Source organism: Mustela nivalis (genome assembly GCF_964662115.1).
Source record: "Mustela nivalis genome assembly, chromosome: 2".
Classification (NCBI taxonomy): domain Eukaryota; kingdom Metazoa; phylum Chordata; class Mammalia; order Carnivora; family Mustelidae; genus Mustela; species Mustela nivalis.
In genome coordinates, this window is record NC_139021.1 from 57,908,963 (window position 1) to 57,921,235 (window position 12,273).

General features: G+C 42.1%; 1 protein-coding gene across 4 annotated transcripts in view; it reads left to right on the forward strand.

Moving 5' to 3' along the window:
* Nucleotides 1–12,273, forward strand: part of JPH1 (junctophilin 1) — a 91,447-nt gene that overhangs the window by 56,702 nt on the left and 22,472 nt on the right. For all 4 annotated transcript variants that reach the window (XM_082719839.1, XM_082719836.1, XM_082719837.1 and 1 more), the window contains exon 3: nt 1,577–1,695. In XM_082719839.1, the coding sequence (XP_082575965.1) occupies nt 1,577–1,695 (119 nt within the window). The remainder of the gene's footprint in view (nt 1–1,576; nt 1,696–12,273) is intronic.

Genomic DNA, 12,273 nt, shown 5'->3' on the forward strand with positions numbered 1-12,273 from the left:
CATAAAATGAGCCCTCAATAAATCCCAGGAGCCAGGCAGTGTCCTACACTTTGGGAATATAGCAGAGGACCAATCTTCCTGAAGCTTTCATTCTAGTGCACCCAGCCCCCAGTGTTGGCTAGGTCCTAAGGAGGAGTGAGGTGTCCCATAAAGACACAGAAAGAGGGGTGCCTGGTTGGCTCAGTGGGTTAAATCCTCTGCTTTCGGCTCAGGTCATGATCCCAGGGTCCTGGGAATCTCTGCTCAGCAGGGAGCCTACTTCCTCCTTTCTCTCTCTCTCTCTCTCTGCCTGCCTCTCTGCCTACTTGTGATCTCTGTCTGTCAAATAAAAAAATAAAATATTTAAAAATTTTTTTAAAAAGACACAGAAAGAAAGGAGGTAGTTGGAGAATTTGGAAACGGGACCTCCTGCCAGTTAGGCAGTTAGCCCCTGACCCCAATCTCAGGTCAGACCCCATCTTCCCTGCTTCCGTCCAGCAGCTAGTCCCAGGAACTCGGTCTGCCAGGCTCCTCCAGTTGCCACCGGCCTTTTCTCTCCCTTTAAGAACTGCTAGGGCACAACCTTATTTCCCAACTTTTCCTCTCCTGCTGTTTCTGAAATAGGTGTAAGCACCTCTTTCAAACCTTCATCGAGCTTTTACTAAGAGGTATCTGTAGCCCTGCCTGGTGCTAGTGAAAAAGCATAGAAAGTTAACAAAATCATAAGAAATAGATACCCATTATTATCATCTAAATACTAACTGGACAAGGTCTTCTTTGGAAGTAAATAACCTAGAGTTCTCTGTCTTACCCTATAAATCCTCTGTTCTTGGGCAGGTGGACATCAGTTCTTGTGTCTTGCCATAAGAAACCCCATTCTCTACCCAGCTGCCTTCTCCCTCACCCTAGTCGTCTGGAAAGAGAAGTTTCATGAGTGAGGATGGGCCGGGGACAGGTGGAAGACTGGTAACATCTGTGGACTCCTTAGAATCTCCTGAGCACATTCCTAGGTGCAGACCCTGCACTTGGCTTCTGCAGGCTGGCGAGAGCCCATTGTGGGCATCTGTTCCCAAACACACTGTGATGTCATGCTGGTCCCTTGAATCAGTCATAGAGGGAGTATTTAACCATGGAGATAAAGGCTACAGATAAGAGTTTCACTACTTTTTTTTCCAGAGTTACTTTATTCAGCCTGCTACTGGGCAGACCCTTCTTAATCAAATTCTTACATAGATCCTGCCACAGAAATTAAACTCATGAACACCATATTCATAAGCTGTTAACTCTAGTCTCCCGGTTTGCAGGGGAGGCTGCTGACCAAAGTCAGCAGGAGATCTGACCCAGGAAGTTTTGAAAACCAGGCTTTGCATCAAGCTGCACAGAACTTGCTCTGCCTTTTATTTTCAACATACAGGTGGGCCTCCGCCCATGTGGGCCTCAGAGAGCTCACGGCACAGGGACCCCAAAACTCGAAGGCAGAGGCACGGGGCCAAGAGTGCAGTAGTGTTTCTCTGCCCCAGGCTGCAGACAGCGTGCTTGTTGGTGGGTAATTAACAAGGTGCCGCCCTTGCTGACTCGCCCTTTGTGCCCCGTGTAGGACTGCACACGCAAGAGCGAAAGCTGACGCTGCCGACCAGGCTGCCCAGGCCGCCCGCCAGGAGTGTGACATCGCAAGAGCGGTGGCCAGGGAGCTGTCACCTGACTTCTACCAACCAGGTGAGACTGTTGTCCAGAGGTGGGAGAGGCAGGGGTACTGCCTCTGGTCCTTTTTTTTTTTTTTTCCCCCTTTTCTTTTTCCTTAAAGGTCTGTGCTTCGTGGATACCAGCAATACTACAAAATAAGTAGGTATTTGAAGGCTGAGTGTTAAGTGCTGGAGATTTGGCTTAGTCCCCAGTGTCTCTCCCTTCCTGCCTCCTGACTCTTGTCAGTAAACTTTGAGCTGATACCAGTAAAGGAGAAGGGCATCCAGAAGAAGTTTCTGATTCTAAGAAATGGTGTTAGCATGTTAGTGCCTGTTGCACGCGGTGTAACAAACATCTCAAATTCAGAGGCACCTGTAACCATACCATTAGCTGTAGTAACACATGAACCAATAACTACTACGACTATTTTTTTTTTTTTTGATCAATCAGAACTAAAGTTCAAAGGACTGTGGTTATTAACAGGACAATCCAAGTCATGGTAGAATAAATTAAAATGACAACCTCATTTAAAAAAATCAATCCAGATCATTTACTTCTCAAATGTTATAAAATATCAATAGGTTAAAATATTTAACTGACTGCCTAATGGTTTCTTAGTAGATTGTTTCCATCCCTTTCTATAATAGTCTAGCCACTATTTTTTATATATGTATCTTCATTGGGTATTTTTTTTTTAAAGATTTTATTTATTTGACAGAGATCACAAGTAGGCAGAGAGGCTGGCAGAGAGAGAGAGGAGGAAGCAGGCTCCCTGCTGAGCAGAGAGCCCGATGTGGGACTCGATCCCAGGACCCTGAGATCATGACCTGAGCTGAAGGCAAAGGCTTAACCCACTGAGCCAGCCAGGCACCCTCTTCATTGTTTTAGAAGCAGCATCTTCCCAGTGATTGAGGGATGAACAGATTTCTAGATAAAGAGATCAAAATCCATGTTCTAGGTGCACCTGGGTGGCTCAGTGGATTAAAGCCTCTGCCTTCAGCTCAGGTCATGAACCCAGGGTCCTGGGATCGAGCCCCGCATCAGGCTCTCTGCTTGGCCAGGAGCCTGCTTCCCTTCCTCTCTCTCTGCCTGTCTCTCTGCCCACTTGTGATCTCTGTCTGTCAAATAAATAAATAAAAATTTTAAAAAAAATCCATGTTCTATAAATTTCTATAAATATCAGAATTTATCTTTTCTTGATAAGGAATTTTTCCACATTGGTTTCTATAACTCAAGCTGGAGAACTAGCATCCTGTGCAACATGTGAGCTCAGCTGTGCTTGGTTCCAGTAAGGTAAATAATCCTGGAACCCACCAAATGAACAAGGCAGGTCAAAGTGGATGGAATAGCAAGATCCATACAAAAGCTAGAAACTTGACTGTAAGAAAGGATGGAGGAATTAGAGGGAAAGGAGGACATGGTGATTTTTTTTTTTTCTACAAAGAAGGAAGACAGTAAAAAATGGCATTAAGAAGATTTTTTTTTTTTTAAGATTTTATTTATTTATTTGACAGAGAGAGATCACAAGTAGGCAGAGAGGCAGGCAGAGAGGAAGGGAAGCAGGCCCCCCGCTGAGCAGAGAGCCTGATGTGGGGCTCTATCCCAGGACCCTGAGATCACGACCTGAGCCGAAGGTAGAGGCTTTAACCCACTGAGCCACCCAGGTGCCCCAAGAAGACTTTTTTTTTAGGATAAACACTAGAAAGGGACCCTGTCTGGTTGCTGAGTGATAGAGCTTTCAGAGTGACTTCTGTAATAGTTCAACTCCAGGGAGACAACTGTGATAATGGGTGTATTCTTTCATGTGCCTCCTTTCTAAACCTCTGGATGAGATCTCAATCATCTACCATATACATATATTATTAAGAAAGTGGAACTCTTGGGCGCCTGGGTGGCTCAGTGGGTTAAGCCGCTGCCTTCGGCTCAGGTCATGATCTCAGGGTCCTGGGATCGAGTCCCGCATCAGGCTCTCTTCTCCGCAGGGAGCCTGCTTCCTCCTCTCTCTCTCTGCCTGCCTCTCTGCCTACTTGTGATCTCTGTCTGTCAAATAAATAAATAAAATCTTTAAAAAAAAAAAAAAAAAGAAAGAAAGTGGAACTCTTTGCAATGACCTCTGCTAGGAAGAGACTATTTTCTGGTCTGAAATGAACATCCACTTCCTGGTGCCCAAGTGTGTTGGTCACTACCTGTTAGGTATGAGAGCTGCACACTGAGTTCAGCCACAGAGTTCCAGGACTGTCCTGTTCCCTCCCCAGTGGCATGGGAAGCGGCTCATTAGTCAGGAGATAGTGCTGCTCCGTGAAGTAGCCCTAGGCTTGGGCTGCTTTGGAAGCAAACAAACTTGTTATTGTTGTCTGCAGAGGGTAGTTTCTAGGTTCTGTTGTTAAGTCTGCGGGGTGGAGAGGGGGATAGGACCCCTATAGATTTCTATTAGGTGTTACCAAGAGGTAAATGATACTGAAGGTCATCTCAGTTTCCCAGACTAGATGGTTTTAAAAGCCTTTTATGGCATAAAAGCATTTGAGGGAAGAAAATATTGTGGGAAAATGTAATGCCACCCTCTTAGCTAACATACCAGCTTCATACAAGCAAGTTGTCCATCAGGAATGAATACAGCACAGTAGCACAAGATGACAACGGGTCTATTTAAGACAAGGGCTGAGGGGAAGGCTGCAATCCCCTTTGACCCATAGCCAACTCTTCCTGCAGCAACTGGACAGAAAGCCTTTTCTGTACCAAGTATTATTGATCTTCTCAAGGGAATATAACTCAAGCTTTCCACTCCGCATTTATAGGGTGATCAAATCAGATAGACATTTCTAAAAGGGCTTTCAAGTACTTTTTTTTTTTTTTTTAGGTCAGGCTGCTGATTTAATTTACATATCTTAGATATAAATATTTCCATTGTTTGAAAGGCATGTGTCCTGCATAGCCGTTGTTGGCCCTGGGGTAAAGGAGGTTTGTTGTACCTTACGTGTTGAATGCTTTTCCCAGAGCTGGCAGTATTTTCAGATAGTTGCCATCTTAATTAAATCTAACGCTTTTAGTTCAAAACTGCATTATTCTACAGTTCAGTTAAAAACTTAGGAAAGGGGTGCCTGGGTGGCTCAGTGGATTAAAGCCTCTGCCTTCGGCTCAGGTCATGATCCCAGGGTCCTGGGATCGAGCCCTGCATCGGGCTCTCAGCTCAGCGGGAGCCTACTTCCTCCTTCCTCTCTCTCTGCCTGCCTCTCTGCCTACTTGTGATCTCTGTCTGTCAAATAAATAAATAAAATCTTAAAAAAAAAAAAAAAAAACCTAAGGAAAAAACTATAAACATATGGGAAGGCCTTGTCACCCAAAGGGTGTTAAGTTCCAACAAATAATGGAAAGCATACAAATAGAGGGATGTGACTGTATGTGTAGATAATTACACATTTACACACAGACCATCACTGTCATGTGTATGAGTGACACAGCAGGTCACCCTCCACCAAGAACTTAGAAATGACATTTCGCTCCCAGGGTTAAATTTTCAAATGAGCCTGTGGGACTGCCCAAAGATACATAAAGTGATCATAAGTGATGGCACAGCTATATTTACAGTAAGATTTCCTTATAACCCAATTAAGTGTATTAAAACTACCTAAACAATTGGTCACACAAAGTAGTATAGAAAAGAAAAAGGCCACAGAGGCAAACATTGGCAGCACCCATCCAAACACCATCCAGGGGAGAGAGAAGCCGTGGCCAAACCCTGGAGTACTGCAGTTGAGCTGGCAAGGACATTTCTCTTTTGGGGAAGGATGAAGGGAACCGTAGACAACCACGTATGGCTTTATTGGCAAGACCATCCCACTGAGGAAATGGATGCATCAGGCTAGCAGAGCCTGATGCCTTTAGATGTTTGATTCATCTCTTGCTTCTTGTCCTGATTCCGTGTTCACCGTAACCTTCTAATTTCGGTTGAGCTTCTCACGGAGGTCTCCCAAAAGGAGCAGCATGGGCCGGCACCCTCCGGGCCAGGCCCCTGGCCTGTGATGTTTACATTGCTCATGGGAAACTCATGAATTGACCTTCTGGTGTTTGACATCAGTCTTGTGAGCTCTGGTGATGTGAGTCTGCCCCCAAGGGATGGCTGTACTTCAAAGTGCTGATGAAATCAGGTTTCTAAGCCAGGAAAGCTGAGAGGAGATTTTGGATGATCGCTGAGGAAACAGAGGGGAGGATGATTGGGAAATGGTATGGTTCTTTGTCCCACACTTTTAGTTTCCTTCCCGTCAAGATACTTACTTTTTCTTCATGTATTTTTTTTTATGTTACATTAGTCACCATACTGTACATCATTAGGTTTTGATGTAGTGCTCCATGATTCATTGTTGGCGTATAACACCCAGTGCTCCGTGCAGTCCGGGTCCTCCTTGATACCCATCACTGGGCTCACCCATCCCCCACCTCCTCCCCTCAGAAACCCTCAAGATACTTAATTTGCTTTTAACTTCAAGTGATATTAAGTAGGCTGCAAAATTTTTATATTTATCAAGAGTGGGGATGACGGGGCCAAAAAAAAAAGACTGAAAAGCACTGCCCCAGCATATGGTAAACATGTTTACTTGGAGCCGTCCTAGGATATAGCCAGCTCACTTCCGTGGGCAATATCCTCAGCAAGTTTTGTCCTCTTGTGTTTGAGCATATGTATTAGCTCAGCTGCTATAACAAAGCAAAATGCTACAGACTGGGTGGCTTAAGCAGCAGAAGTTCATTTCTCACAGTTCTGGAGGCTGCAAGGCTGAGATCAGAGTGCTAGTATGATTGGGTTCTGGTAGAGAACCATCTTCCTGGCTTAGAGGTGGCCTTCCTCTCCCTGTGTCCTCACGTGGCTTTTCCTGGGTGCATGTGTGTGGATAGAGAACAAGAACTCTGCCGTCTCTTCCTCATCCTATAAGGGCACGAATGCTATCCTGGGGACCCACCTTCATAACCAATCTAACCGACTTACCATGTGATGAGCCCTGATACCTGAGTGAACACTGCATCTGACACTAAGTATGTACTATATGTTGGCCAATTGAATTTAAAAATTAGTTAATTATTAATAAATAAATAAAACCTACTCACCTCCCAAAGGCCCCAACTCTAAATATGAGCACATAGCACAAACTCAGCATATGAGTTTGGGGAGAGACAAACATTCAGTCCATAATAGCATGTATAGGTACTCACATAACACTCTGTATCTCACTTAAAGTAAAAGTGAAGTATTTAGGGTATTATGGACCAGTGTTAACGAAGCTCACATTCCTGGTATGAATTAGAAATCTTCAGAAATCAAAGTATATTTTCATTATATAATGGTCTCTGCGTATCATTAATATGTAGTATTTTTGGTTCAGGGAAGTATCCTGGAACAGAGGACTTCTAAACTCACTTTCCAAAACCCAAAATTCAGGATAATTTTTTTTTTTTTCGTGGAAAAGGGGAAATGGAATAGTCCACTGGTTGACATGAAATTAAAAATCCATGAGTTTGCTGGTTATTCCTACCACTTACTTCAGTATCTTCAGCTCCACAGATGGTGTTGAGTGCCAGCCCTGTGCAGGGCACCAGAAGGGAGGGCCCCCAGCTTGCAGGCAAGAGCCCTGTGGCTGCGTTCATAGAAGTGAGAGTATTTTTATAGATGGGACTCTAAAGTCCTATAGGAAAGGGGCATTCTTTCCATGTAGAATATAAAAGTAATCGTGCTACAGGTTATATCGCCTTTTTTAGAATCTTTCAGTTTGGTCCTCTTCTACTGACTGGCAGTCTCCAAAGAAGATACCTAGTTTCTGTTTAATGACTTCCGATGTTACTACAAAGCCCCTGCCATCAGCCCTGCCCTCATAGACATTTGTTGTGGGGAATCTTCATGGTGCTCCTTCTGCCCATAGCCAGCCCACCAAAGCTCACCTAGGAGGAACTAGTTGCCTGCCCTGCTGTCACCATCTGCCGTGTCCGTGCAGAGGCTTCCTGCCAACCTTAGTAAGGAACATTTCAGTGTTGGTGGATGGCATGTGCTGAACATTGTTGCGTGTTGTGTGGCATGCCAGTGAGCAGGGGACTTGTATCTGACTTCTTCCTAATAGGAACTCCCCAGTCCCTTAGGATTCACAGAGGCGGTCTGTAAAGATCAATGAAAGCACTTCCTACAACAACTATCATCACATATGGTAATTTTGCTCGCTGGCAGTAGGCTGACTAGTCTTTGGTAATGAACTGCTACATCTCATATGTTTAATGTTGCTGGTAGGTGGGAGGAGACAAGATGGCGGAGAAGTAGCAGGTTGAGACTACTTCAGGTAGCAGGAGATCAGCTAGATAGCTTCATGTTGCTGGTATGGCTCCGCTGACACACATTACTACACAGAACAAGTAGCAAATACAACATGTGCCTTCCAAAAGGAGAGTCCAGGAAAAACTTCTGTCCTCTGCGTTATATGTCTTGTTCAAAAAGTATTCATTCGCTCTCTGGGAAATCAAACTGTATATTCTCCCCTAGCTGGCCAGGCCCTACATGACTACATGACTGCCCCATGTTGGAACCATTGGCGGCTAGAGTCAGGGCCCCCTTTTTTTGGCATGCTTTTAAATGGCTATGTCTGGGTACCTTAGGATCCCCTGGAGCATCAAGACTTCAGGCTTAAAGTCTAAAGATTCATACTTGAAGTCTCTGGGAATTGTAACCCTGGTATCCTGACAGACAGCAAATATGGAGCCACGGCTGTAGAGTACACTTATTTTCTTATCTAGCTATTTATTAATGCACGGTAAAGCTGAGAAATTTTTTTAATATGCAAGTTAGTACCAGAATATATGTCCACTGTCCTAGTAAATTCCTTTTTTTTTTTTTAAGATTTTATTTATTTACTTGAAAGAGGTAGAGAGTGAGAGAGAAAGAGCATGAGAGGTGAGAGGGTCAGAGGGAGAAGCAGACTCCCCGCTGAGCAGGAAGCCGGATGCGGGACTCGATCCTGAGACTCCGAGATCATGACGTGACCTGAAGGCAGTCGCTTAACCAACTGAGCCACCCAGGCGCCCCAAATTCCTTTTTTTTTTAAATTGAGGTATGCCTGATACACCATGTTTGTATACAATATTGTGATCTGACAACTCTGAGTATTCTGCAATGCTTACCTTAAGTGCAATTACCATCCATTACCAATTACCATACAAAGTTATTATAAAAGTTACTAAACATTATTGATATTATATATTATTATATATTATATAGTTAATACATATTGTTATAATAGTGTATTATATAATTAGTATTATATTAGTCATATTAATTATAATATTAATATTATTGACTATATTCCCTATGCTGTACTTTTCATCCTCTTCATTTATTTAGTTTTTACCTCTTAAACCCCTTCACCCATTTTGCCAACCCGCTTTCCCTCTGGCAACCGCCAGTTCTCTGTATTTATGAATCTGTTTCTGGTTTTGGTTTGGTTTTTTTTTGTTGTTTTTTTTTTTTTTTGGTGGTTCATTTGCTTTTTAGGTTCCACATAGAGGTGAAATCATATGCTGTTTGTCTTTCCAAAGCTGACTTATTTCACTTAGCATAATACGAGGTCTATCCATTATTGTCACAAGTGGCAAGAACTCGTTCTTTTTTATGGCTGAGTAATAGTCCCGTGTGTATGTGTGCATGTACGTGCTTGCATGTGAATAACAAATATTCTTTATTCATATATAAATGGACACTTGGGTTACTTCCATATCTTGGCTGTTATAAATGCTGCAGTAAACAGACGGTGGTGCAAATCTTCTTGAATTAGTGTTTCTGGGTTTTTTGTAGGAAATACCCAGCAGCAGAATTGCAGTAATGTTTGGTAGTTCTATTTTTAATTTTTTGAGGAAACTCTATACTGTTTCCCAGTGACTGAACCAGCTTACATTCCCAGCAAAATAGTGCACAAGGGTTCCCTTTTCTCCACACCTTCAACATTCATTATTTCTTGTCTTTTTCATACCAGGTAGCTATTCTGACTGGTGCAAGGTGATATCTCATGGTGATTTCAATTTGTATTTCCTTGATGGTTAATGATGCTGAGTATCTTTTTAGGTGTCTGTTGGCCATCTCTGTATATTCTTCACAATAATGTTTGTTCAGGTCCTCTGCCAGTTCTTTAATCAGATTATTCGGGTTTTTTGGTGTTGAGTTGTATGAGTTCTTATATATTTTGATCCTAACCCCTTATCAGACATATCAATGGCAAATACCTTCTCCCATTTAGTAGGTTGCCTTTTCATTTTGTTGGTGTTTCCTCTCTGTGCAAAAGCTTTTTATTTTGGTGTAGTCCCAATAGTTTATTTTTGCTTTTGTCTTTCTTGCCTGAGGAGACACATCTAGGAAACTTCTGCTAAGGCCAATGTCCAAGAGGTTATTGCCCGTTTTAGTAGTTTTACGGTTTCAGGTATAATGTTTTAGGTCTTTAATCCATTTTGAGTTTACTTTCATGTATGGTGTAAGACAGTGGTTCAGTTTCCCAGAGCCATTGATTGAAGGAGTGTCTTTGCCCTGTTGGGTATTCTTGCTTCCTTCACCATAGACTGACCACAGAAGCATGAGTTTATTTCTGGGCACTCTATTCTGTTCCACTGATCTATGTGTCTTTTTTTGTCCCAGTCCCATTATGTTGTGCTTACTCTAACTTGAATCTGGATTGTGATACCTCCAGGTTTTTTGTTCTTTTTCAAGATTGCTTTACCCATTTGAAGTCTTTTGTGATTCTACACAAATTTTAGGACTGTTCTGGGTTCTGTGAAAAATACTGTTGGTGCTTTGATAGGGATCTAGAGATTCGTGTGGGTAGTATGGACATTTTAATGCTTCTGATTCTTCCATTCCGTGAGCATGGAATATCATTACATTTGTGTCATCCTCAGTGTCCCTCATCAGTGTCTAATAGTCTTCAGGGTATAGGTCTTTGATCTCCTAGGTGTGTTCCTAATTGTATAATTTTTGACGCTGTTGTAAATGGGATTGTTTTCTTAATTTCACTTTCTGCCGCTTCACTATTAGTGTATAGAAACACAGCAGATTTCTGTATATTAATTTTTTATTCTGCAACCTTACTGAATTCATTTTACTCGCTCTGATAGTTTTTCCATGGAGTCTTAGGGTTTTCTGTATATATTATATAGCATCATGTTATCTGAAAATACTGATAGTTTACTTTTTCCTTACAAATTTGGATAAATCCTGAATTTGTAAGCTGTACTGTTATGGTCTCACATTTTCAAAATGAAGTGTATGGGCTCTGTGACAGCTTTATTTCTCATGGTTCAGTGACTCTGTCTCTTTTCCTCACAACTTTAAGAATGTATAACTAATCATGTTTGCCAGTGTTCATTCCCTTCCCCTGCTCTTTTCTGTGTAGGCACTTAAGTTAAATATTAGCTTTTAATGTGGCTTTATCTTTAGATTTGCAAAAATAACTTTTGTTCCTACCCCTTAGATTGAAGACATTAAAAGTACTTTGTCATTTCTGTGTTCCAATAATGTAAAATTGATTCACAATGAAATAAAATCAACCAACTCTGATGAAATTTGGGGTAGAAGGGTTAAGAGAAAAAATACGTAAGCAACGCACTGCATCAAACTGTATCAGATATTATCTGTTACCACTCGAGGGGAGGAAGGCTTTTTGTGCCATAGAATCCTGAGGTGGTTCTCCGTAGAAAACCAGCGTAAATGACCTTAATGGGTTTTTTAAGTAGGGGTAAGTCTTTTGATGAAAGAATAGGACTTTCTGGTGCTGCTATTTCTCTTGCTGGTATATGCCAGTCTCAGCACCAAAAGAGAAGTCAGAAACAGGAAGCTCATTACTTTTTGAATGATTTGCAGATGACCCTTTTCCTTTAGGGCACAGAGATACCTTTCTTTGGGCCAAAAATTCATACTTTCAGAGAAAATCGCCAAATTTCAAAGGGGTGGGGGTAGCATTTGGAGGAGCCGTCAAGTTCAGTAATTATTGCCATATGATCTTATCCTGTTTGGTTGGAAAGTGGGATAATATTGTTTATTATGTTCTGGGCCCTGAATATGAACTCTAATTGCGGGTCTTTGGGAATTCTCATTTTTTGGCTTAAAATATTACATATATATTTTTGTATTTTATTTTAAGGATGCACAGAAGCTGTGTGATTTTGGTTTTCAGCCACTACAGCTATTTTTGGGTCAGTAACGTAGGATAATAATGCCTGCTTCCTAAGATTTTGGTGAAGCTTTAAATTTTAGGAAATACCTTATATAAACAGCAATCTCAGAACAATAAGTTACTATTCAGACCACCAGAAGAAGAGCAATTAAAAGTATAAGTAGGCAGTATGTATTTTAATTATTGAGGATAACTGTCCTTCAGCTCCTCTGTAAATCTTCTAAGTCTGGGGTGAGGGGTGGAACTAGGGGACAAGAAGGAAAGTGAACAGATGCCAGTTTCTGTAAACAAATTGGTGGGGTGATTTCTCCCTGTATAATCAAGAGATGATGTTGTTAGTGCCTGCCCTTTTGCAGAGAATAGGGCCACCTGCGTTGTGACCTCGACTTGACCTCAGGGGATGAAAGTGACTGATAGAATGGTGGCC